The 26,746-nt window shown below is 41.5% G+C and overlaps 2 protein-coding genes across 4 annotated transcripts; one reads left to right on the top strand and one right to left on the bottom strand.

Moving 5' to 3' along the window:
* Positions 1-83: 83 nt before the first annotated feature.
* map3k4 (mitogen-activated protein kinase kinase kinase 4) lies at positions 84-17,538 on the bottom strand. 3 transcript variants are annotated; one of them, XM_028423511.1, is made up of 27 exons: positions 17,326-17,538; positions 11,751-11,941; positions 10,269-11,668; positions 9,228-9,488; positions 8,940-9,092; positions 8,685-8,842; positions 8,477-8,593; positions 8,293-8,392; positions 8,055-8,138; positions 7,689-7,958; positions 7,456-7,605; positions 6,955-7,116; positions 6,641-6,774; positions 6,245-6,323; positions 6,072-6,150; positions 5,342-5,435; positions 4,946-5,068; positions 3,935-4,035; positions 2,913-2,993; positions 2,630-2,821; positions 2,468-2,538; positions 2,272-2,388; positions 2,032-2,191; positions 1,816-1,938; positions 1,518-1,624; positions 1,114-1,293; positions 84-1,002 (listed from the first exon to the last, which is right to left on the bottom strand). In XM_028423511.1, the coding sequence occupies exons 1-27, from the start codon at positions 17,355-17,357 to the stop codon at positions 982-984; spliced, it is 4,740 nt and encodes a 1,579-aa protein (XP_028279312.1). In that variant the 5' UTR covers positions 17,358-17,538; the 3' UTR covers positions 84-981. The 3 variants fall into 3 exon arrangements, with proteins under 3 accessions (XP_028279312.1, XP_028279313.1, XP_028279314.1); XM_028423512.1 differs by lacking the exon at positions 17,326-17,538 and adding an exon at positions 17,044-17,174; XM_028423513.1 differs by lacking the exon at positions 4,946-5,068.
* A 2,252-nt stretch (positions 17,539-19,790) lies between these two features.
* Positions 19,791-24,997, top strand: kcnk1b (potassium channel, subfamily K, member 1b). Its single transcript, XM_028423972.1, has 3 exons — positions 19,791-20,329; positions 21,670-22,065; positions 23,619-24,997. The coding sequence occupies exons 1-3, from the start codon at positions 19,975-19,977 to the stop codon at positions 23,873-23,875; spliced, it is 1,008 nt and encodes a 335-aa protein (XP_028279773.1). The 5' UTR covers positions 19,791-19,974; the 3' UTR covers positions 23,876-24,997.
* Positions 24,998-26,746: the final 1,749 nt, after the last annotated feature.

The following is a 26,746-nucleotide window of genomic DNA, read 5'->3' as shown; positions in this document are numbered from 1 at the left end:
ACAAGCTATGCTGACAAGGAAAATGCAGGATAACTGCGGGACAACATAATATAATGAATTTTTACGATGAAAGATAAAACAAATTATTATAAAAACGATTGGTTTATTAATATTGTTTGTACATAGCAAACACTGTAAGAGCAGCAGAGGACCAGAAGTTGTGGTGTGTGTGTCAGTGTCTGTGTTTGGCTGTGTGGATGTTCTGTGTTCAGCAGCAAGGAGGGAGCGCAGGGCCCGTTTCAGTCTCCTCTCAGTCGGCTACATCCAGTCTAATGAACAGCTCTTCACCGGGGACCAGTGGACTTGAACAATGCTCCAAGTGGACATAGTCTCCTCAGCAAAGGCAAGGAAAAAAAAACACAAAGACAAAGCCTTCCTAGTGCCCACACTTGGCAAATGACGAGTGATGAATCTATTAGATTATTTGGATGGTATTCATTCCATTAACCCACATTTTCCTTCCATTCACTGAGGCTAACCACACCTGTCTCAGCCTCAAAGGGCAAATGAAAACAGATCCCTCCCTCCTCTATTCAACTGCCCCCTTGGGTAAACAGTTTAAAAGTGCTATAGATTTTGCCCACCCGCCCCCTCCCATTTATTTAAAAAAAAAAAAAAGTATTCCTCAATGCCTTTCAGAGGTCTCACCAGTGAAAACAAACAAATGTGGCAATAGTTACTTTAACTTTACAATATTGTTTATACATGAATTAAAGCCAATCCTATTCTTACAGTATGTACAGTCCCACCCCGGCCCGTCCTCCTCTTCCGTGCCCAGTTCATAGATACATAAAGACACAACAACTTTAACTCCATAGATCCAGTTGTCCTCTGAAATGTTGAATTAGTTCCTCAGTTTAAATCCATGTGCCTTCAGCTGTTAAATTATCTTCTCTACGTCCACAGTTTTTTTTCTTTTGCCAACAGCATGTACAGTAGTGCTCTAATTTGTAAACTTTAAAGCCACAGAGGAGGTTTCAGTCACTCTTCATCTGTGCAAACCTGAAACAAACACACATAGAAGTTTTAATGAGAATTTGTCTGCACGCCACATGAGCTGCAGTTTGTAATTACATACAAGAAGAAAATGCGACCAGAAAATACGCGTCTTACCTTGACAAACGGGTGGTCTAGCAGCATGCTTGCCGTCCAGCGTCGTTTGGGTTCACTCTCCAGACAGTGACCGAGGAAGTCCTTTCCTTCTGTGCTCAGCTTCTCGGGAATGGGGGGTTTGTGGCCCATGCCCACTTTGTACATGATCTGAAAGTTGTGCTCGTACTCATGCCATGGCCTCTGCAGGTCGATAATGAGAAGAATGAATAAATGATGTTTGGTCATTTAGATGTATGTGTTTTACTGAGATTTTTTTTTTTTTTTTTTTTAACTATGAAATAGCATCTCAGCTGATCATGGTAAAATCTTTAACCATTCTTCAACCTATGATAAAGACCAAACACTTTGAGTTAGTGTTCTGTGCACAGCAAAAAAGATGGCTCTTCTCCAGCCCTCCATGTTACCTTTCCGGTCACCATCTCAATCAGGACGCAGCCCAAACTCCAAATGTCTGCAGCTCGTCCATGACCTTCTCCCTTTGCTCTTGTGATGACCTCAGGTGCCATGTAGGCTAAGAAGTATTTGAACAACACAAGAACATATTATTACTGATGACATTACCATGAATGAAGTATGAAATCCTTAAAAGATTAGAGAAAATATAAATTACTCATCATAAAAACACATGCATGAATCAGAGGAGCTAAAAAAAAGAAACTCTCAGTAGCTTTGAACCCTGACACAGGATCATTAATTTCTTACCTGCTGTTCCAAGTGTGCTGTTCACCTCTCCTGGCATGGTGTGAGTGTTGTTCCTCAGCTTGACTGAGCAGCCAAAGTCACCCAACTTAATCAGGCCGGATGATGTCAGAAAGATGTTGGCTCCTAATTCAAGACACAGAGACAGAGTCACAATCGTCTGCTCAGTTTAACTAAGTTTACTACACTTTCTAATAAGATGGAGCATGAGACACTAACCCTTGATATCACGATGGACGATGCCGTGTTCATGGAGGACATTGATGGCTGTAGTTATCTGTTTGCTGTAAAGCCTGATGACGTGCTCCTGCAGCCCCAGTCTAGACACTTCCTCCAGAGTGCCCTCATCACAGTACTCCATGAAGATGTACATTTCTTCCTACAGGTGAGCACATGAACATTTACACTAAGCTGCTTCATTCTGATACCTTAAGTGATGCTTCAATGAAAGCTTCTTACCCGGTGCAACTCAACTCCAAAGTATCGCACCAGGTTTGGATGTTTAATGCCTTCAAATATTTTCAGCTCATCCGCAGTCTCTTTGATTGTTTTGTGATCATTCGGCTGGAATCGGATCTGTCGATATCAAGCAATGAATGTATTAAAACCTGCAGCACCTAATATTTGTCCTACTGAAGATTTCTGAACAACGTACCTCCTTCATTGCCATTAGCTCTCCAGTGTCCACATTGATGCAGGTGTACACCTTCCCATACTGGCCTTCACCTGTTATCATACACCCACAAACATGCCATCACTGTCTGTATGTGTGTCAAATAATGCATGTCGAAACCAAACATTGTCATTGTAGCCATACCTATCTTGTTGCCCCTCTGCCACTTGAATGTCACCTTCCTGAGCCCAACATGCATGACGTTGTCGTAGGACTTAGGTGTGTGACATACTTGGCCAATGATGTTGCGCTGCTTCATCTCGCCGTACCGTTCGTCCTCTAACTTGCGAATGGAGCGACGGACAGTCTCCATGGGGCTCTGCCGTGCTGCTGTGTCTGTGGAAGAAGATGGGAAATGAGATTTATTATTGTCATTTTAATCAGATTTGTTTGTTGTATGATTCAGTTATTGCATCAACAATCTCACCTTTGGACTGGCTGATGAAGTTGCGGAGCTCCCAGCTTCGTCGTGCAGCACTGTTAGGGTCCCCTTTTGGATATGAGGGTTCTGGAGAAAAAAAACAAAAAAGAAACTTTACATTTTGCTGATAGGAAAGAGTGACCTGTTGGTTAACTAATAAAGGGAAGTGTGTCTGGGTGTTTTAAGAAAAGATCCCAGGTTTGCATGGGTTATAATAAAGGGACAGCAGCATTCTAATTTTTAAATGAGTTACAAACATACTGCATATAATGAGAAGAGAAGATGCTGAACAAGTAATCAGTCCACCATCTTCTCTTTTCCTGTCTCTGTCAGGCTGCTCATACATCTCTCTTCAGTCCCCTCTTAAACTGAGCTGCATTAGACTAGGCCATAATTTATAATTATGCCCAGACCTAATATCCTATCAGCAGCTTTATCACAGACTTGCAATTGTGGTTTTGTCATAGGTTTTCGAGTGATGATAATGGAATACACCCAAGTAGCACCCTTAGCTTGTCAGAACAACCTTGTCAGACAAGAGAGATGCAGTAGCCACAGCTGCCAGCTTCAGAGAAAAGTTCATGTCAATGTCAGCGCTCAATGAATGAAAAGACAAATACAGCACAACATCAAGGTTAAGCAAGTAACAAACATACAAAAAACGCATACCAGTACACTGTAAAGAAGTGACATGTCTAGCTAGAGATAAAACACTTGCATGCATATATATATATATATATATATATATATATATATATATATATATATATGCCAGCTCATATAAAACCTTAAAAACAGGAAGTAAAATTTTAAACTCAATCCTAAAGTGGATATGATGTGGTCACGCTTATGTATTTAGGTTTAGGTTAAAAAAAAAAGGAGAAAAAAACAAGAGTACCGTATTAAAAAAAGTAACTGTCACAGTAAATTAATCTTCACACCACACTAAGACTGCATGTAGTTGTTTTATTTATATTTCTGTAGGTAAGTGAAAAAACCCCTGACCAATCATCACTGAGTGTACCCACCTTCTCTGTCCTCTGTGGGGCTGGAGTGGCGACTTAGAGATTTGAAATGCAACTCTGCTGCAACCGATGAGAGACGGTCATTCTCATGGAAACTGGATCCCCTGTAAAGACATGGTAGACAGTGATCTTATACTGTGTTTAAATCTATTGACTCACAGTCTGGGGGGGGGTTTCTTTTTTATTTTACATCCGTACCCAGCTTTTGTTTTGTTTTGTTTTAATAAATATCATTTTTCAAACAGAGATGCTTTTCATGATAGGAGAGAATTGCAGTGTGCTTTTTGAAACCCATTAACAGCTGAGCATGCATCAGTCATTCACACTTAGAGGTTAGATCTCCAGAGTTCAGATTTCAATACCACACACTAATATGCCAGCAAAACTAGTAGCAGTGAATCATCAGCATCAAAGCAAGACTTCTGTAAATAGCACTAAAAAGCAGAATATTTTAGGTCACTCTTTCATTTTCACAGCATGCAAAACAATCAGTTTCTTCCCTTGAACCAGAAACAAGACTCGTGTTTTTTTAATTCTGTTTTTTTTCCCTTCTTTTGACACTTCTAAACTGCTTCTAAAGGTGACTTTTAATGCTGAAAACCATTGTGAGATTTTCTTAATTCAATAGTTTGGAGTTTACATCAATGCCATGCAAATAATTACATAGATGCATCTTTGACACCCATGCTGTAAATTCTGCATTCACTAAGATGATATTTAATGTGGAAGGAAAATGCTTCATTTTATTTAATTTAATAAAATCTAACCTGCATCCACAAATTAAAAGATTTAAGCTCCACTTAAATTTCTGATGCCGCAATGCAGAGCCAATAAAATCATTAAGCAGAGGGGAGAGTAGTACAGCAGTCCATTCCAAGCATGTATCAATATTGAAACTTAGGACCATGAAGCATTTCCTCCCTTCATTTCTAGGAGCTTTATTAGTGGTTGTTTTTATATTTGCCCCTGGGGCTGATGTTTTGACAACAGTTTCTACTTGGGGGGCAAAGCTACCTGACGTCATTGGGTGTGCTGCCGGGTGCTTTGGTGTGGCTGTGTTCCCCCGGCCCCTGAGGGACAGGGCGAGGGCCATTGGGGAACAGCTGGTTCCGGAGATCGCAGGGGAGACTTCGAGAGCTGTGTGGCAAAAAAACAAACTGAGGAGCGCTGCCTTGGGGAGGTAAGGTGTCTTTGCATAGGTTGTGTGTAGGTGCGTGTGCATGTTTGTGACTGGGTGGCTCGTTAAGAGGCACACACGTGTGTACATACTCACTCAAATCCCACCAATAAACAAACACAAAGAACTACAACTACAGAGTAAAAATTAGCAGTAGGTAAAAAAAGCAAAGCCATGCAGGAAAGAGTATTAAAACACAGATTACTGTAGAAACCTGAATGGCAGTCTCCTACCTGAAACCTTCGGCATTAGGGATGAACAAATTGGGGTTGGGTGGGTCACTATGGCAACGAGGGACCTTTACAGGACGAGGACTATTCCTGGGAGCTGAAAAGAAAAGCAGCTCATGCTTAATATAGTCTTGACTTGAAGAGACAACTGAATGTATCGAGTGTGTGAAACTGGTCTAAGGACTAAAATGCTCATGTTTTGCCAGACCAGTGGTCAGATTAATGTAGACTCCATGACAGCCAGGGTTGCTTTACTCCATGAATGCATTTAGCTCTGAGCTTGTAGTGGTCTATTTTTGTAATCCTGTTAATCTATTCATATTTTTAAATTTTATTAAATGGCCTGTTTTACTCAAGATCAAATTTATTTAATTTAACCAGGAAATGCCTGGTGAGAAAAGAGGCTTTTAACACCTTACTTCACAGTCATGGTTGCAGACTATCACCTCCAGAGGATCACAATCACAATCAGAATTTCTTTATTTATCCCTGAGGGGAAATTCTTTAATGCTCAGTGAGTAATTACTGAGGTTACTTAAACTCCCACTCATGTTTTTTTCCTTCTATTTTACAGCAACTGAAGTGTTCTGTTTTATCTCACTAGTAGTCATGTCTGCTTTCTGTCACAGTTCATGCTCATGACACCCTGGTTATAAACCTGCGACTGAATATAAACTGTAATCAATCCTAAACTCCAGAAGTGGAAGGCGCTTGTTACACAGCAGGATCTTACCGATGTACAGGCCTGTAACAGGGCTGTGAGGTTTTCCAATCACATGTCCAATGCATTCATTCATCAAGGCTTGCAAATTCTGCAACAATGAATGCACATTTACAGATAATGATAAGGACATCGCATTCTAGGCATGATTATTTAAAATAGAATAAAAAGAGGAGCAATTTTACCAGGAAGTCATCTTCTGGTAATGCCGATATAAAGGCAGGTTCAATAGCCTGAAGAAAGTCAAAACCCTGAGTTGCCCACCTATGAAAAAAACAAAACAAAAGAATTACATTTACACTGAGCACAAATACAAATACTTCACAGAGAGAACTATTAAAATTGTATTATTAAAAAAAGGTCATGAGTCTTGAAAAAAAACAAATTTTTTTCCATTCAAGATTAATTGTGCTAATGTGGCTTATGTGTTAGTGAGGTTAATGCTCCACTAGAGGGCCTTCAAAAAGCATTACTGAACATCTGCAAATAAATGCTGCCTCAGGACATCACACAACCTGACATAACTGAATTACACACTGACTAAGATGTTTTATGTTTAATAACGGAAGGCAAGGTCTTACCTGGGCTTGGTGCCCCTGCCACTCTCACATTTGGTCAGGACATAGGTCATCCATTTGCGTGCAAAAGCTATGTAGCGTTCCCCGATCCTCTGCCTGAACTCCCCAGACATCAGGCGCACTACCTCCTTGTGATACTGCAAATAACAAAAGGCAGCAAACCTCAATGTCCCCTCAATGGATGACTTACTTTATATGTAGTGAACAGTGAACAAGCCATGAGCAAGATGTGTGAATAAATGGATGTGCAGTATGTAAAGCATAAGTTTCTATAAAGTATGCATGGGGGTCACGCTCCATTCCTGCAAGGCTTTTACCTCGAAGGCAAAATTGTAGCCCTGTATCATTGCTTCTCTGTAGTACTGATGCAGAGTGGCTGACTCGGACTCCTCCACCTCTGGCTCAAACTCTGTGGTGAACATATACTCCACTCTGTCAATGGCAGTGCTTATCTTAATGCATAGCTGTAGTGCCTCATCCTGTGGTAGAAGAAAGAAAGAGAAAAATAATTTTAGAATATTATATGACTATTTTATGCATATTTTCAGGAGAGGTCTTCAACCAAAGGCACCAAATCAAGGCTTTCAAAACTGAGGGCAATCTTGTGAAAAATGGTGTCTGGTATTATGGCTTCAAGTATAACTGGTAGGAAAGTTTAGTGGCTTCCTTTTTAAGTAATATTTATGTTATCTGTCCTGAAAGTGGCTAACCATCTTTAGTTTATAGATTGGAAATTGAGTGCAACTGATAACATAACTGAATCTGAAAGTAGGACAGTGGCATGCACCTGTCTTTACAACATGCAGTTATGTAAGTACCTTGAGCTCTTCCAGAGCACTGGCGATGAGAGGCTGACTAGATGTTTGCTCCCGGCTAAGAGTAAGCACATCCTCCATAGAGTGCTGAAAGGCTTTCCGCTGAGCCACCAGGTGAGCTGACTGCATCACTATCAAGAGCAAGTTGTCCACCTAAAACCATGTTTAGACCAGTGAGAGGCTTGGAAACACCAGGTAGACACACATATACAACTGAAACATGCTAAAGTACATACCTTCATGGCTCTTAAGGTGTCAACAGTTTCCATCTGAGGGACCAGTTTGAGAAGATCGCCATCCCACTGAGCCCACTCAGAATCGTTGATGGAATCCCCAGCTCTGTGTTTACTCATAAGCAGGTAGGCTTCATCTTCAGCAATTTCATCTGGCTCTTTGGAGCAGTCTTTACCAGCTGCAGCATTAAGAAGCTGCAGGATGAGAGGCCGCTGATCCATCAAACCACATGGGACAAAAACCTGGAGTTCTTCCAAGCCAGGAATCTGAACCTGGGCATAAAAGAAAGGTTAAACAGTTACATAGAGGACCCAAAGGCAGGAAGGAAAGAGCAGAAATGTGTAAAATTAACAGAAAAATAAACACACCTTGACATACTTTCCCTTCTTCAGTGCCTCTAGGAGACAAGTCACCCCGTTAGTGATAGTGAAATCTGCAGCAACTTCTAAATCCTACAGAAAGGGATGAAGACAAAGTGAGTGTCAGAACATACAGTCCCAGTTCTTTAGTGAGCAGAGAAAACAGGGTCACAGATAAACTGCAAAGGCAGAGCTGTGGTGGCTTTCTGTTCCAAGAAAGTGAAAATTCTTCTCTGCAGCCTCCCACCTTGCGAAGCATTTTGGCAAAGCCGAGAGCCTTGGACGCTCGCTCTCTGGCCTCATGGAAGAGCTCTTTAAGTGACCGGCTCGTTTCGATAACAGACCGCCTAGGATAATAAAAAGGTTCAATTATTTTAATACAATATGCTACATACAAAAATGTCAAAACAGCTTTTTATAATGATTGTCACCTGATCTCGTCCGAGGCAGCACTGTCATCTGCACTTTGCCAAAACTCACTGCCACTTTTTTGAAGACCAGCATCAAGAAACTCTCCAGTGGATTTAAGAAGCATTCCAGCAATATCACTGCAAAAAAACATAACATTAATTCTTTATGTTTTGCCATGAATAAAAAAGGAATATTGGCTGCCTTTAGATTAACTTGAAGTTCTCTCACCAAAAAAGCTTGCCGGACTGGGCCTCCCCTCCACGAATGTAAGGAGTGATGACCTTAGTGAAGTTCCACTCTTCCTCCAAAAGGTTCTTTAGGCTGTGAGAGGCCTGAGGCAGCTGCTGCAACATCTGGATCCAGCTGTGCATGTAGTCAAAGTAAACCTAATAAAAGATGACAGTGTTAGCCAAACACATCTTTAACACACAAGTTACAGTCAAACAATGCATTAATTTACTAGCCTTTCTCTATAATGCTTACCACTAGCATCTTGTGAAGGTCTTCTTCAAACTCGTCAATATTGGCATTTGTTTGCAAGCCCTGAGCATCAGTCACAACACCACGCAGCATGAATTGATAATACTGCTTCATCAGAAGACCACCTTTAAGAACCTCTTTACACTCGCGCACCAACTGCAGGGCACACACAACACAAGTAAGAACACATATATGAATCAGTAGTTTTTTGTTTGAGAAAACATGAGCAAAATCTATAAGGTAATATTCCAGAAAGAAATTGGAAATCTAGACTTTTCATCCTCTACTTGCCTGTTTGATACTGAGCAGTGAAGGCTCTCCGGCAGGCCTCTGTTCAAGTCGCAGTTTAAGGCATTCATGAATGACGTTAAGAAGAACTCTGCACAGCACGAGGAATGCTGGCCGGAAGGATGGTAGATCCATGTCCAGCAAATCTTCCCAGGACACCTGGTCTGCTCCAAGCTCTGGATCAGTGGGACCGCTGCAGGACACGTGTCGTGACAGTTCTGGCAGGTAATCACTGTACATCATGGGGTCTGGGAAGTCTGCAAACTGCAGAGGTGGAAAAAAGTCAAAAGTCAACACTTGACTTTAAATCAATAAAATTGATTTTACCATTTAATACGTTAAATGGAAAAACAATTATGTATGCATTATTATTTATTTTACACTAGGTATTCCATACACCACAGCCTCTAAATGACACAATGAGTTTTAATAAATCAATTATCCAGGAAATGTTCGCTGTACTGACCTAAAACGCTGCATCAGAAAGGGTAATTTAACACACAGATGGGCTGAGTATTGATTGCAAATAACTCAGCAACAATCTTCTCTTTGCTGCTCTTTTTTTCTTTTAATTGGCCATCTAACTATGTCAACACATCTTCTGTTGTTTACAGTCTCAGACTTCTCATAAGCTTCTTTCAGTGAGAATTCTTCTAAATGTTTCCTCAAGTGCCTCTTGAAATTACTAACATTTGCACAGCAAACATTACAGTCAGCTGTTTGATTGCATTTGCTCTCCATTCCACAGTATTTCCAGATGGCAGACATCAACAAAGTTATAACAGTGCATTATCTCACTGTTGTGGCTGGAAAAGGACAATATATCTTTCAACCAATTAGCTAAGGAGCACATTACAGTTCATTTCAGATAGCTTGTTGTTGTCAGGCCAGTCCAAAACAGGATTATTTATTTATGAAAACGTGTCCTTTATTAGCATGCAAGTGAAATTGTTTTGTTTACAGACAATGTATATGAGAATAACCATATTAGCGGAATTAATGCTATGTGGTTTATTTTAGTTGTGCAAGTAAGGACAGGCTCACCTCTAGTGCAGGAGTGTGGCGGAGTAATGCTGCCCTGGACCTCTGTAGTGAGCGGTCCATCAGTTTGTGCAGTCTGAGGATCAGTTTACGCAGTCCCATCTGTTTCAGGGCCTTATCCACAAATGGTCTATAGATGGATGTGGGGCAGAATACTCCTCCTGCCACAGTGATTTCTGCATTTCCTGAAGAAGCAGTTGGGAGAAACTCATCTTCAGACAACAACCGGGCAAATTTAGGAGTCAAGGTGGGAGACAAATCTCCCTCTACATCCCTGTCGTCTCCATCACTTTCAGCAGTAAAAGTGGCTGTTGAATCATTCTCCTCAGCTTCCTCGTTGTCTTCTTCTTCATTTCCACGAGAGCAGCGAGGTGAAGGGATCTCAAAGACAGGCCACCCAATACGGGACAGATCATGGAGGCCCAACACAGTGGCCATAACACGAAGCTTCTGGTTGAGGTCCTGGGTAATATTAAGCCACAGACAGAGCGCCTGCACCCTGCCCTGGAAGTCTCGTGCTGCATACTTTTCATAATCCTTCTGTAGGGCCTGCAAAGAGGGGTACAATGCTTCCACAGACTCCAATAGTTCCATAACGCGCTTCACCTGCTCAAATGCCAGTCGCTGTCGCTGAAGGTGTTCCCTGCAATCAGCACCAGAGCCTAGAGGCTCTGCTGCATTCATTGCAGGTGCAGAGGGGCAGGCGCTAAAGCCCCATGGATCTACTCCACAGTGGTTGGTCTCTGCTACAGCAGGTTCCCTCTCCGTTCCAGAGACTAGATCTGGGACACTCTGACAGTCCCCCTGAACTGCTTCTGACCCTGAACACTGAGCCCCTCTCAGGCTGTCATAGTTGACCTTAAAGTGCAGCACCTCATTAATGATGTCAGGTATAGCTTGGCGGGCTGTGAAAAGAAAAAGGTCTTGGTCGCTGGTGGAACGTCGGGCATGCCAAGCCTGCAGCTCCAACCAAATGACTTCATTATTGTGGCCCATGAAGGGCATGTTCTCAAGGCCTCTCTGCTCCTTCTCCTTCCTCTTAGAGGACATAGATGTGAGCTTAAGCAGCAACCGTAGAGTTTCAAAGAACTTTAGGCGGTCGGCAGGACAGTCTGTCCTGGAGGTTTGACGGTGTGTGCGAGCAATGTGGGGCATAGACACAGGAGGTTTGCAACTGCTGCAGCCCAAACTCAAGTAATGCTTCCTTGGATCCATGCTGAGGGTACCAAAAGGCCCTGACTTTGAGAGTGGATCGAGCATGAAGGAGCCTTCAAAGGTCTTCTTGTGATCTCTCTCTGTGGAGCGCAGTGTGGCTCTCTGCTTCTTGCCTTGCTTGTAGCTATGCTCCTCAGGGGTCTCTGCTGGCTTGGGACTCTCTCTCAGGACAGATGAGCTGAGGTCCGCTGAAATAAAAACAGACAGGACAATGCATGTAAAACTCAGCCACAAAAATTCTTTCTTAAATAAATCAATTTATTTACTTACTCTTGTTTGGAGACCGACCAGTACTCCTCGCCTGGTTGTTCCTCTGATGATGTTTACCAGACATTCGTTTCATCTGACGGTGGGTATAAGGAGGTGATGTGCCATACAAAGGTTCCTCTTCTTCACTGGGAGAATCCCAGGATTCCTCCTCTGAATTCTGTTGGGAGGCATCTTCTACTGGCTTAGCCTGCCTGTCGAGATTGAATTAAATTTATGTAAAAATCTTGAAAATATTGAAATACCTATGGATATACACAGTATTTAGATGCCATGTTCACCAAACGGAGCATGCAAATGTGCTAAAATCGAGCCAATTATGAATCAGTCACTAAGAAATGTGTGTACAAGGTCAAAGAGTACTGGGTTGTTTGCACCCATAACAGAATGTGCAGCAAATCTCTGATGCCATGTCAAACAGGTTGCTAGACTGCAACCAGACTGAACGTCTGCTGCTACCAGCGTCAGACTGACTAGGTGTCTGTCCTTTACAGTCTGTCAGGCTGCTTTCTAAATGTACAGCAACACTCTGTGTATGACCACAGTCGTCCAGAAGCAGGATAATAAGCTATGGGCACACTGTCTTGGCCTAAGTAAACATAACAGCTCACCCAGAGAGGGAGAAATAGTAACCCTAATTATCTCTGTCTGCTAAGTCATCAAACATGTTGCACAAGTTAAGAATTTAAAGGGAGACTCAACAGTATGCATAGCAGCATGCTTCTTTCATAAGATTATAGTAATTCTTGAGCAAAGATAAAGATGTGGACATCTGGACTGCCTAAAAAGATTCTGAGATCTTGGATAACGAAAGGCCACAACAGCTAACTGCATCTACTTCTGCAGAACGGAAACACTGCAATCACTTGAAACGCTTCCTTCTGGGAAAAAAGGAAAAGGGGGGGAAAAAGAAAACAGAGGGTGCTGGAGGCACGCCTTTCCAGATTACAATGTCAGAGGCTTTGTTCCCTAATGCCTTACTGAGGGGTTTTTAATAGGATTAGAGAGAAAGGTTGGAAGGTCTCACCCTGTCAATGGAAATAAAGAAATCAAGACAAAGAAGCAGAGGGGAATGAAAACCGGAGATATCTATGCTGGACAACATGTGGCCATCCATCGATCATCTGACTGAACGGCATTCCCCAACACGTGCCAGTAAGCATCTGTGTAGATAGGGTTTAAAGCAGCAGGCTTGTGTCACTTTCACTATAGTTGAGTGTGTGGAGGTGTGAGTGTTAGGGGAGGGGGAGTAATCTGGAAATCACTTGCTTAAGCTTTTCAAGCAGCCACAGAGTCCAGACTACTATTGTCCATCTGCCCTACAGTCTCCCTACACGCACACACAAAGTCTGAGAGCAGCTGTGGAACTAGATGCTAGGCCCTCAGACACCTGCTGCAGAGACCGCATGTGCAAATCAAACATGCAACCTTCTACAATAGCAATGTAATAGCTTGGGTGCATCCATGTTAAGAGTCTCAAGTTACTAATGTAGCCAGAAGCTCTTTTTTCCACTGCTATGTTCAACTGTCATGTTGTGGACCAGACTGTAGCTACATATCCAGATGTTTTAGATGTCAGGTGAGGACCCATTTGTGAAACTGCATCAAGGATCTATAATTACATATTTACACATTTTGTTTAATGCATTCAGATCATTCTTATGATTTTATTGTTGAATGTCTGGTGTTTTTATGCTGTTGTTTTTGAGTTACGTGTCCTTACTTCAAGCTACCCACCCAATCCACCAATCACTGCCAGAGTAATGACTAGAGCACAACCAACTTAACCACAACAGTCTTGAAATTACAGACTAAGTCTTGCATGAAAGTACACTGGTTCCATTATGAGTGTATTGTATGGGAAATAGTGAAGGGGCTTATTCTGCAGAAGCAGGACATAACAGTAATCTTTTCAGTGTGCTTACACAAGAAGACACAGTGAGCAACTGCAAGTTTTACAATAAGGCATTAAGCACCAAAACAGACAGATCATGTGGATCTGCAATGCAAAAATTGTATCATGAAACTGTAGGATGAAAGAAGATTGATTTTATTGTTGCAATGACACAACTATGTATTTAAAAAAAACAGTTCTGATATCAGGTTATGTGAACATTGGTAAACATTCCAAAGCCTGCATGGGTGTATAGCATCTGAGGACAAAAATAGTAGCTACATGTGAAAGACAACAAGACCAGGTTTTAAAAAGTCACTTCTGCACAGAGCAGCATGACTAAATCATTCAGGAATGAAAGCGGAACCAATGACGCCATCACTACCGTATTGTTTGTTAGGTTGCCATGAAACACTTCAAGCACAGATTGTGCTGTTGCAGTAAAGGCTGCACAAATTTTTACTGTATTCCTAAACATGTTTGCAGACGGCACAGAGAAAGTTGCAGGCCTGTGTGCCCTACAGTTAACCATAGCCACACTATGGTCCTCAAGCTGTCCCTGCCTGGCTGCCACTAGTGAATTATCACTGCAGATGGTGTCTGGCTGCTCTCAATGGCTCATCTGATGGCTCATTGGGGCTCCAATAAAGGCCAGTGGAATGCCAGAGCCCCCAGGCAGAAACACTGAGTGAATAATAAACAGCACAAAATTGAGAGTCTTTTCTGTATAGCGACTGAAGCAGTGATACCAAGGGCTGCCAGAGTCAGGGGGAGAGGGGGGGAGAGACGACCTTTGACACCAACCATCCATACCATTGTACCAGCAAGGGGCACTCCATTGTATAGTCCTGACACGTGGCCCGTGAGGCCCACAGGCTGAATACCACACAGCTGGTTAGTGAGCACACTTGCTCACAATGCCCAAACTAAAGGGGATTTTTTTTTAGAGAGAGGAAAAGGAGGAGAAGGTGGCCAGGGTTTTGTAAGAGCACACTTTCCTCTAATTAGGTCATGCTAGCATAACTGGTGCTCAGTAGGCTAAATTCAGAATTTGATTACCCCCCACTGTAAAAAATAATGTATGTCTGCTGGCTACTAATTAGTACACAGTTATGTTTTGAGGCCATGACAATTGAAATGCGTCTAATCTCAGTAGAAGTGCAACTCACGTCTCTAATGGCATGCATCCCTGACCTGCTGTCGCTCTCTGATAAAATGGCAGAAGCAGCAATCAGTTTTTGCAATGTAAGCTGAGAGAATTCAGAAACAATGAACACAACGTTCTTAACCACACCCTTTTCTGCGGAACACTCTGACATTGCGAGAAGTGGACCTCCCAAACCATTCTAACTGTGCAAAGCATACTGTCCAGGTCCACACAGTAAAAGGAATTTGCTTCTGCAAGACATGACACTAACTCTAAACAGCCACAGTAATAACATGAATGTTAGAGCTGCTGTGTTTACCATCTGGACTGCTACTTATCAAACCAGGAACATCCTCTGTCTAAGAAAAGACACAGACCTTACTGTACCAGTGGAAGCTTATGCCATTAATCACAACAAGTCACATGATCTTAACGTATCTAAATGTAGATACTGTTTGCAGACTGTGGGTTGTAGAGTGAGCTAAATGGTTGAGAGGAGTAATGGCTTTCTTTTCACCTAATGCCACATCCAGAAAGGGCACTCTGCATTTGAAATTTGATCTGAAATTGTCATAAGAAAACTCCTTCGCTTTCAACTTTCAGTTTCTTTTGCAGCCATGCATGCATATTACAAAAAAGTACATTCCAGATGGTATAAGGGTTTACCATCTTTCATTTGCGTCTATCATGCACTCGTGGAGCATATTAGCACCGCCACTTGCTGTAGTTTAATAGTGACACTGATGCTATTGTTTAAAACAAAATCACAGATGAGAGTGACAGAATGTGAGAGCATTAGTTTCTTCCTCTAAAAGCAGGTGTGGGCAGAGACAGGATGCAGATAGGAAATGCTAGAGGACAGTCCATCTGTATTCTGCAGCCTGTGCTCCTGGCAAATGCAGGCATTAATGAGTTCTACCCAATGAGCGCCTCCAGGGCTCCAAGGAGTCAGCTATCTGCTGCACACACAGTACACCACATCCTGAAATCTCTGGAATGCTTCTGAGCCACAATGTCTTCGGACTGACTTTGAGAATGAGACATTATTGACAAAAGGACCTCTGTACTTGCAAAGATAGCAACAGCCTTCAATTCCCAAGCGGGCACATTCTATTCTTTCTCAAAATAGTTGCCAGTTTGAACTAACGTATCGTGTTTTACACTTAGTAAGGTAGAGACTACAAGAGAATGTACTGACATTCTGTGAGGCCTGTCATTTCAGCTGTAGCTGTGCATTCTGATCAGAAGTAATGCCGCCTTCTGTGCAACACTACAGCTTCACCGTTTACAGGATTTGTGTGCATCTAATCTCAAAAGACAAGAACACATAATCAATATGTGTGTAGTACACCCCGCCTGTAATGGCACGGGGACTGTGTCATTATTTTGCATGCAACAACAACATTAACAGGGCCAGTATTGCACAATCATGTGAGCTCTTTGTGTATCCACTTTGACTGAGTGGCCACAAGAGTGCAAGGTAATAACAACTGGCTGCTCCTCAATCATTACTGAAATACCATAGAAAAAAATCCAGGCCCAGCTATGTACTCAAAAACTAGGATTATTGAAGAACTGATCCAACCTGATATATGTCCAGAAAGTCAGTCGCTCTGCAGACAAACAACTGCATATGAGGAGAAGGGAGGCGAAGGGAAGACACAACAGCAGATTCCTGAGGGTCTGTCGCCAGCGGTCAGGGGCAAACACTGCGGCATTGAGATTGCCAGATGCGCAAATACATGAGTATTTTTTTTTGAATGCATTTTCTTGCTGAAGTGCAGAAGTGTATCAATCATCGCCTTGTCAGCTGAACACTGCGAACGCATACAGCGTGGAGAAAGACTCGCCTCTGCACATGTTGCAGCATATTCAGACCTCTATTCTATCATGAACACTACATTTAAAATGCATGAAGTTAAAAATCAGAGTCAATGAGTCAATGAGCAGCACGGCCGCCAAGTCTAGCTAAAGGATTAACAATAACAGTGGAGCAACATGCTAGCTAGAACCAGCGAAGTTTGTGCCTCGATGTTATGATGAAATGCATAGTCCGCCTACCTCAAACAATCAACAACACACGTCCAAAACCACCGTACGAGCCAGCATTGCAGAACTAACCTAACTTCAGCTCCGTCAATCTGGCAGCTACCCTACGGGTGAACAATAAAACAGACAAGCGACAGCTAGTAGAAAATGTTAGCTAGCTGTTTCCCTGACATGTTGCACGGTTGATAATTTTTAATAAATGTTACCTTATCATTTGGCGAGCATTTTGCCCCTCTCTCTACCAACAGAAAATCAGCTGAGGAGCAAATATCTGCGGTATAATGTGTCGGAAAATGTTGCTCCAAAAAAGTTTACAACTCCACAGTTGCAAAAGCATTAACTGCACGCGTACCACTATTTGACAGGAAGTCGACTTCTACAGGATGCGCAAGCGCTTCCATAGTGTCGACTGCAGTGTCATGTTCAGCTCCCTATTTGGCAGCTGCGAGGTGCTGATGGTGAAGTGTCTGTTCAACAAATTCGCATACCTGCTGGGCTTGTTACGATCCGGAGGCTCCATAGCAAAGCAGCGGCTTCTTCTTCCTAGCCGTGCATGGGCTAAACCATGTCTAGATGGTATCAGACGCACTTTGCACTGCTAAATCTTTGCAAAGCCGATGATTTTCAGTCTCTTTGGAGCACTTTCTATCCGCCGGCACAGTTGACTCTCGCTTGTGCGTATGCCGTCGCCATCTTTCCAAGGTTCATTGAGGAGGAGTGCCACAGCCTTGCATTGCTACGGCAACTCGGATAGGTCATCTTCGGTCATAACTGTGTAGTGTGTTTTTTGTTTTTATTGTCAGGAAAGGGAGGCTGGAAGTCAGTCAGAGTTGGGTGTGATGAGAGAATCATTTTTACATAACGTCATCTGCGTTATGTGGTTTTAAACATTTATTTAAACGACATTTTAAAGAATCAGTAACATTGTGTACTGATTGTGTACTACACTACATTAAAACAGAATGTAAAACATATGGATAGATACTCATCACACCAACAGATTCAGAATAAAAAATAAATGAATGATTAGCTTAAATGTAAAATGTATAAACATGAAGATAACATCAAATCCTCAATGAAAATACGGGTCTCATTTCATTAAGGTTGTCTAACTAAAAATGTCCGTTAGAGGGCGCTTCACAAGAGTACGGTACTTGAAAAATAGGTACACATCCGTCATGTTAACGCATCCATTCCTCGTTTCCTAAAAAGGCTAAAATACATTTTTTTAAAAAAGTGTTCCTATGAGTATATAAGTCACAAATATAAACACATTTATTTTATTTTTTCTGTGCCTATAGTGCCCCATGTGAGGATGATATTTTAATATGTACATTATTCATGAATCACTTGTCATGTGATCAACACCTTACAGACATAATGAAATATCATACTTTATACCACATATAGTAAAACATCCAGTCTGCTACAAATGAATAAAACAATGAATATTTTATTCAAGCATTCATGAGTTTATTATTAATAGTGTGAGGAAAACCCACAGTCTACAACAAAGGAGACCTTACCTTTAAAGGGACCTTAAAAGAGTCTTTGTACACACACATTTAGACATTATTAGCAGAGAACACCAAGTTTTAAAACAAACTGGTCAATAATGATGACACCAGCTTGGAGTAAGTGAATATTTATTGGATACATTTGATAGACACTTTCTGTACTGTACAGATGTAGTTAGTTAATCTTAGGTAAATGTTCAGCTAGCAGACTGGTTCTTTCATTCATTTTTTTATGTCATCCTTTAACCATCATGCCCGCAGAGTGTCTCTCTGCAAAGGTGGAATACACAGAGCCAGCGTCTCAGGAAATGAAGATTGAGCTGCACACAGGCTGAAAATGTACCTATTCACTATAATGATGAGGCTTTGCCTGTGTTCCCACTGCACCTGTGATGACAGGTCTTAAAGAGGCTCTGAAGCACTGAAGAGCACTGGCTCTTATGACTAACAGTTTATGAGGCTGTTTTCTGCAGATGAAGATTAAACCTGCGCCCAGCCATCCTTTTACAGAGGCTTCAGCTTTACTGCTGTGACTGACCTGTGTGTGTTTCAGCTGACAAATGGAAAGTTAATGTAAACTCAGCTGCTTCTGAACAGGTCCTGCAATGCTGGTTCAGCCAACGCAGACGTAGTTGTAGCTTAGTTGTGTCTAAGATTGTCTAAGATAACACTGAAACTATAGGTGATAAAGTCCTGCACCACAAGTAGACAGTCTCTCTGCAGCAAATGGAAAGTAATATGCTTTAGAAATTATTTTAAAGACTAAAGTACATAATAGTTTTATAGTTCTACACAATGACATCTACAGTAATAATTCCTTTATAGTAGATATTAGGCAACATGTTGTACATGAGTATTTTACTTGATACTGTTGCTTTACTTTGTAGACCTTAGACCAGCCCTGAGGCTTTTTATTATTTTTTTGGTGGGTGTTATAGCCAGAAAAGGACCAGAATAATTGTTTTCACACCCCTGTTTGTCTCTTCCTATTTAACATTCTGAATATCAGGGACCTTCCTGTTCTTTTTTACATTATTGGGCTCAGCCGAAAGCAGCTTTCTGACGTCTTCCGATTGTTTTGAATTGAAACTGAAGACGTCGAAACAGCACAGACCGTAAACAGGCCGGACTACCTGAGAAGAGAGGAAGGGAGGTGCTTACGTCACACGGCCTTTGTCGCCGCCACATCACTTGCTGCATTCACGGACTCTTTAACCTCGGAAAAAATTACTCTCATCGATAAAGGAATTTATGACTTGCTTTTCTTAAATATAATGTAAAATCCTAAATGGAAAGCTTTGGCAGAGGAGATCCTATTATAATTCTCACCCAAACTTTTACACTCGTGTTGTTTCTATCATATGGAGGATGTCGGCTTTTGGGTCATTTACATTAACATTCCAGACTGCACTTGAACGCCGCAATTGCCACAGCAGGTTCCGCGAAGGGGGGGAACGAGAGGATCCTCATTCCAGCTTTGTCTTTGACATCTTTCACTACAGGACGGGGTTCGCTAAGAATAAAACGTGAGCTAGTTGAATCAGAAGCCTTTATTTGTCGTTATAGCCAACAGCTACATCATAGTCGAGCTGATCTAGCTCATCGATCTCTTTGAAAAAAATGCTTCAGTCTCTAGCCAGCAATTCCTGTGTGCGCTTGATACAGACTCACAAATCGACATGGTATTTTGTATCGTTGGTGTTGGGCTATGTGCTCTATCTCGTATTCGGCGCTGTCGTGTTTTCTTCGGTCGAGCTGCCTTATGAAGACCTGCTGCGCCAGGAGCTGAGGACCATCAAGAAGCAGTTCCTCCAGGAGAACGACTGTCTGTCCGAGGAGCGTCTGGAGCGCTTTCTGAAGAAAGCGTTGGAGGCCAGTAATTACGGGGTTTCAATTCTCAATAACGCCTCAGCTAACTGGAACTGGGACTTCACCTCTGCGCTGTTTTTTGCCAGCACGGTGCTGTCCACCACAGGTAGGGGTTGCTCAGACTCAGGGAGGAAGGGTGGGGGGTGATGCTGCAGCAGACCAGCATTACAGAACCTGAGGCTACTACACACATGTTGGAGATCACATCAGGTGTTTCAAGCATTTTTTAAGACTTTTACCAGGCAGATGTAAATGCATCCAAGTCTGTTTTTAGATACAGCCTCAGATTAAGGGTTAATTCTTATTATCTGTACATGTTTGCATTGAGTCTAACAGAGCAACCTTATTGCATAGTACATTCTGCTGTACTTCAAGGCATTTACTGTGTCAAGAACAGGTACACCCAACTTTAAACTGTGCCTGTGTCAACATCATTGTCACATCTTTAAATTTAAACCACATTTTAATGTGTGTGTTCTGTCCTAAGGCCTTAAAACCTGTAGTCCTTCCCTTTAATCTAGCGTTGCATGATTACAGTTTGCAGATGCTTGTGAGTCGGGTTACCTGAAGAACTTTGGCAGCAGTTATCTGTGAGGTTTCAACATACACGATTGTGCAGATACGGCGTGCTCTACTTGCTGTCTAAACATATATAAGTCTTTGTTGCTAATCTCAACACATGTGTTGACATCACAGGCATCTAGATCAGATGGAGCTCTGACAGGAGTGGCACCTAAAAATGTTCTGTTCTCAGAAATCAAACACTTCTTATTGTTATTGGTTGAATATGTTCTTGCACAGTGACATGACAGATAAGTTACAAAATACGTTCCTGAGGCAATGATCATAATAATACCTGTAACTCTCACCACTTTTTAGAAGGGCAGGGCTCATTGTGCCGCCCTACATTCTTCTTCCTCAGAACAGAAGGAGGTGTGTTGCATTTAATACAGTATACAACAAAGCAGAAGGATACTTTACCAGCTCACGCCAACAGGATACATGCAATTCATTTGCACATTGGTGTTAGTGAGCCATGGTATTTTAAAGACTCCTGTTAGGTTCACTTTTTGAGAACATGTCAGGTTTTTATAGCCGTGCCTTCTTTACACCAGCACGATATACGCTCAATACTGTTCTCTGCATCATCCTCCTTCTGCCTGTAACTTGAGCTAGTACTGGGTTTTAATTTATTTTTAGTGACACCTCACTCTTGCTTATCAGGAGTACATACACCTAGAAAACCTAACGTGTACCTCATTAATAAGATGACAAGAAACAGTTTCCAACCTCAAGGTGGAAACTGTGTGGGCATAATTTCAGTCTATAAAGAAAAAAACACATAGACCACAAAATTACAAAACAGAGTTATTATAGGACAGTGCTGCAGCTTTCTCGACCCTCAAATGATGATGAAACATTTCATGTTTGTTTTTGTCTCTACAGGATATGGTCACACAGCACCGCTGTCAGACGGCGGGAAGGCCTTCTGCATTATCTACTCAGTGATCGGTATCCCCTTCACCCTCCTCTTCCTCACCGCTGTGGTGCAAAGGATCATGGTGTTCAGCACGCGCAGGCCAATCACATACATCCACACACGCTGGGGCCTGTCCAAGCCTCTGGTGGCCATCGTCCATGCCACTCTGCTCGCCATGTTGGCCGTCTCGTGCTTCTTCCTCATTCCTGCTGCCATCTTCTCAGCACTGGAGGAGAACTGGAACTTTCTGGAATCCTTCTACTTCTGCTTTATTTCTCTCAGCACCATCGGCCTGGGAGACTACGTACCTGGAGAGGCCGCTAACCAAAAGTTTAGGCAGCTGTACAAAGTGGGCATCACCGGTGAGTGCTGATGATTGTTCTATTTGGAGCTATTGTGAAGGGCTGCTGTGGAAGCCGACTTTAAAATGGTTCTAAGATACACAAATGAGTTATTATTAGCAATATTTAGTGTTAGACATTTGTCATAAACTGCGTTATCACTACTTAAACAGATTTTATGGTGGTGAACCTTGAGCTGTTAAGGTGTGGCATAGTGCTTTAGGGCTGTTCCACCTCTGTTGATCTATTTATATATGTTGTCTGGATCACAAAACAACAGCTTGGAGATGTATGGTACATTTTCACAGCAATTATAGTATCATAGTATTTATTTATCAGAAGTTGGTTCTTACCTGACTCATGCACAAGTAGTTTCATGGAAACATCAAGAGGAAACCAGATGATTTATTATTAGCTTTTTACTGCAAACCATTAACAGGGTTCAATAACTAATTTGTGCTGCTGCTGCTGAGAAAGCAACAATTTGACATTTTCCAAAGGAAATCAGATCAACTCAAGCGACGCAGTACTAAAAACTGGGCCATGGCCTACTGGAGAGTGGCGAGGCAGTGACTCCATTTTCTGGGTGACTTTTGCAGCATGCTATCAGCAGCACTGCTTGGAATAATAGATTTAATAGATTCTTTTTAAGAAAGAAAAAACTGAATCTGAGCATTGACAAGCTGTGGCTGGGCATGAATGTCCAACACAACTCCAGTGAACAGTCTCTAGCATGTGTGCTGTGGGTGTTTGGTACGTAGAAGCAGCGCCAGCAGCCAGAGACGTCATTCAGTAGGCACAGTGTGTGAGTCTGTAGGAGGAGGGAAGGCTGTAACAGAATGTGCTTGTCTCTGTGAATGGCCCCAGACACATTTGTACAACTTCCTCTCTGAAGTATTACATGCCTGCATCGGAAGTGAGATCACCTCTATCTGCACTAACACTGGGAGCATTGAAGCGAAAGAACTAAACATAAAAAAGGCCACAAATAATGAGTATTTTGTCTCATTTGATGATGTTTTTTTTTTGCTTGTGGTGATTCTGTCACACAAATCTGTGCATTTTAGGACTATTGGCAACAAGACTGAGGCTTAAATGCAAGTTTACAGTACACCATGTCACTTCTTACACACCCCAAACATATTTTTTCTCTTGTAATGTAAATGTTACTATGCTTAAATATTGTTACAGCACACACCTTACAGCAGAGTGTAAAATAGGTTCTCAACAAAACACATTAAAATTGGCTAACCAATGCCCTCTTGTGTCAGTTTATAAAACTACAGGGCTTGGGACAAAGCACCCAATCTTGCTGCATATAAACAACAGCAGAATTTTATAAAATGCTACAATCATATAATGAGATTATATAGATTGTGTGGGCATCACTTTGAGTTAAAAGAAGTGATGGTCAAATTCTAAAAAAGCAGAGTATATCATGCAAAATACATAATACAGCAGCGAGTGTTTGTATTAACCAAGACAGCAGTGCAGAAACAGCATTAAAATATGGGTTGTGATACTTCCTCATTTTACCTAACTCCTTATATAATCTGTGTTTTTTGTGCCATCAGTCTACCTGATCCTGGGTCTGATCGTCATGCTGGTGGTCCTTGAGACCTTCTGTGAGCTGCAGCAACTGAAGCAGCTGAGGAAAATGTTCTACCTAAAGAAGGAGAAGCCACAGGACCGCCTCGCCATTTTGGAGCACGACCACCTGTCCTTCACCACCGTGTCCAATAGAGCAGCGGCCCAGAATGAGGACAAAACCCAGCCGTTCGTCAGTGTCCAAACTCTGTCGTCTCCCAACGACGATCCGATGATCCAGTAAACATCGACCTGTTGTGCAAGAGTAGAGGTAGATTGAATGAGTAGATCTAGACATTCTGCAACACTCAGCCGTGCATTTCTGGTAGTAAAACAGGCTGAAATGACTCAGATCAGGCAAAAACCGTCTCATCTACTGAATCACAATACTGATATAGTGTTATGCAGCAGAGATTAAAGTCATGCACATTAATAAGACATAAAAATTAATGTTTTAACAGTGGCTACAAACACAAAGTCAGCGATAAAAGAAAAGTCTGCTGCTGTATTTATGACTCACAGAAGCTAAGCGCCTTTAAAAGCTGCATTATTTAGTGCATATTTAGGAATATTTTACAAAGTAATTGGGCTTTTAAATCTAGCTGAAATACAGGCCAATAATAGACAATAGTCTATAGACAATAGTCTGTCACAAAATAGTACATAAAAATCTATGTATGTAGCTTATAAATAGAGATGCTTGACAGTACTGTATGTGGAATGGACATAATCAAGTAAATGTTTCAAATGTACAGTACAGCGGCAACTTGAATGAACGCACCTGTTAAAGATGAACCAAAGAGCAGATGAAACATCAAAGTATCTTCACGGGATTAATAATCACTGTATCATGACAGCCCGATTTAAACAAGGTCGCTCTGTTTAATACATTCAGCTGATTCAGCGTTTGTTGATTTTTTGTTCATATAATAGGTCAGACAATAAACTGAGAGAGCTGATACAGTTTTAAAGAATAGGCAGTGATTTTTATCCAAAATGCAAATGTTTACAAAACAAGAAGAAATATCACACTTTTATGTCCTTCTGTTTCTGGTTCGTCTTTACAGAGGTGTTTGAATTATTCTGGTTGCGCTCCACTTTGTCACATTTCATCGTGAGAGTTTCTCATGTTGCAGTGCTGTATTTCAAAGTCGGCCATGTGTGAAGCACTATAAGTTATTGATCTGTCTGACTGGCTTTATGTGTGCTCAACTGTGTTTTAAAGGGAAGTAAGGTTAGCCTGCCTTAAAAAAAAAACAAAGACAGAAAGGAAAAAAGGGAACTACAAAGGGAACTGGCTGACACATTTTACATGTCAGTAAAGAGAGCTCAGTTTGCACATGGACTGCAGCCCAACACAGAGACAGTAACAGTTAGATTTTATCAGGAAACAAAAGGAAGGAACTGATGTCATCTGTGAAAACAGTAGATATTTATATTGACTTTTGGAAGATTTGTAAAAGTTTGCTCAAAGCCAGGAAACAGTTGTGTTGAACAGAAGCTATTTTACTGTATTTTAAAAAGTGAATGTATATTTTTGAATATGACATGAGGGACGTTTACAAAATATTGTTAATGAAAGTAATTCTGTACTATAAATGGTACGAAAAACTTGAAATGATGCATTCAGATAGCAGGATCACATGAGGTTTAAATCTGCTTATCAAACAAGAAAAACTTCCAGTATTTTTGAATTAAAGCCAGATCATTCTCACAAAACACATAACTCCTCGGTGTAATTTAAAAATATTTTGCTATTCTCTTCTCAAAAGGTCTGGCTTGATGTCATTACCCGTCCGTATACAGTCAAGTGTATCTGTTATAATGGAAACTGGAATGGAATGGAAGCATTCCGAGGTTTTAGGAGTGTCTTTGTATTATTCGGACCTCATCTTTTTCTGCTACATCTCCACCTCAAGATGAAGTCGCAGCCTTTAAACGAAGCCTGGAATGTACCGTTTTTATGCTTTTTAGTGCAGTGAAACGTGAAGCCCGGTCAGAGAGCAGCCCTTGCTGCTCTGCAGGCTCTGGTTTTGTAGTGACAGGTTTATTTGAAACAGGTGAGCTGAAGCTCTGAAGCTGTCACTGATCTTTAATGTTGCATTTTATGGTTTCGTTTTCTTTCCTGGGCCTTCCTGTAAACTGTGAACCAGTGATACTGTACAAACTGTCTGCTAAGAGGCAGGAGGACAGGAGGTTTTTTTTGTGTGTCTGTTTGTTGTTTGTCATCATACACATACATACAGTTTATCCTTAAAGGCGGAAGTTGTCAGGGAAAGTAGTCATAGTTTTGTTCAGGGAATAATAAAACAATACAAATGGAAGCACACGGACGTTATTTATTTATGATATGTTTGTAATCATTGGGTTTTTGTACATATCTCCTCAGCTGTTCTAGTGGATGCTGTATATGTGTATTTGTAATCATTTCAGCATAAGAAACAAATACATGAATTGTAAATTATCAGTGTGTCTCAAATAAAGTGTTGGTTTGTTATTATTTTTTCTTCAGTTGTGTCATTTGACTGTAATCCAGAGCTGCTGCTGAATGATAACAAGGTATTGACACAGACTGATCCAGGGGGCAGATCGTGAGTAATATCACCTTGTAGCAACACGTGTCATATAACACGAAGTTGCCATAAAAGTGGTCCTCAAAGGCGTAATTGTGATAGTGTGGGTTGGGGATAATTGGCAGGTTTTGTGCATATAAAGAATTGAGAAGAAAAGCACGGCAATTATCTGTAAGGTCCTGGTTAGCCTTTGGGATGACAAGTAAACAAAACATAATAACCTGATCATTCATACAAGCACTACAGAGTATATTGTGTTTTATAGTTATAGGCATTAGGTGTGTTTGTCTAATGAAAGTAAATGTAATCATTCTTTTCTCATTCAGCAGCTGTTTTTCTCATTGAAGAGTAATTACCTCTGACATGCAGCCCCCCCACTCACTGCAGAGACACTGAGCCGACATCCATGTCGTCAGGTGTATTATAAAACTTGAATAAAGATAATGACGGTGGAAAGCAGGTTGTATATTGTATTAATATTAGATGCATGAAATGAGAATATAATTACAAATGGGCACACAGTAGCCTAATATATGTGGAAG

This window comes from Parambassis ranga, chromosome 15 (genome assembly GCF_900634625.1).
Source record: "Parambassis ranga chromosome 15, fParRan2.1, whole genome shotgun sequence".
Taxonomy (NCBI): domain Eukaryota; kingdom Metazoa; phylum Chordata; class Actinopteri; family Ambassidae; genus Parambassis; species Parambassis ranga.
The sequence above is the reverse complement of the archived record's forward strand: the minus strand, read 5'-3'. Positions and strand labels throughout refer to the sequence as shown.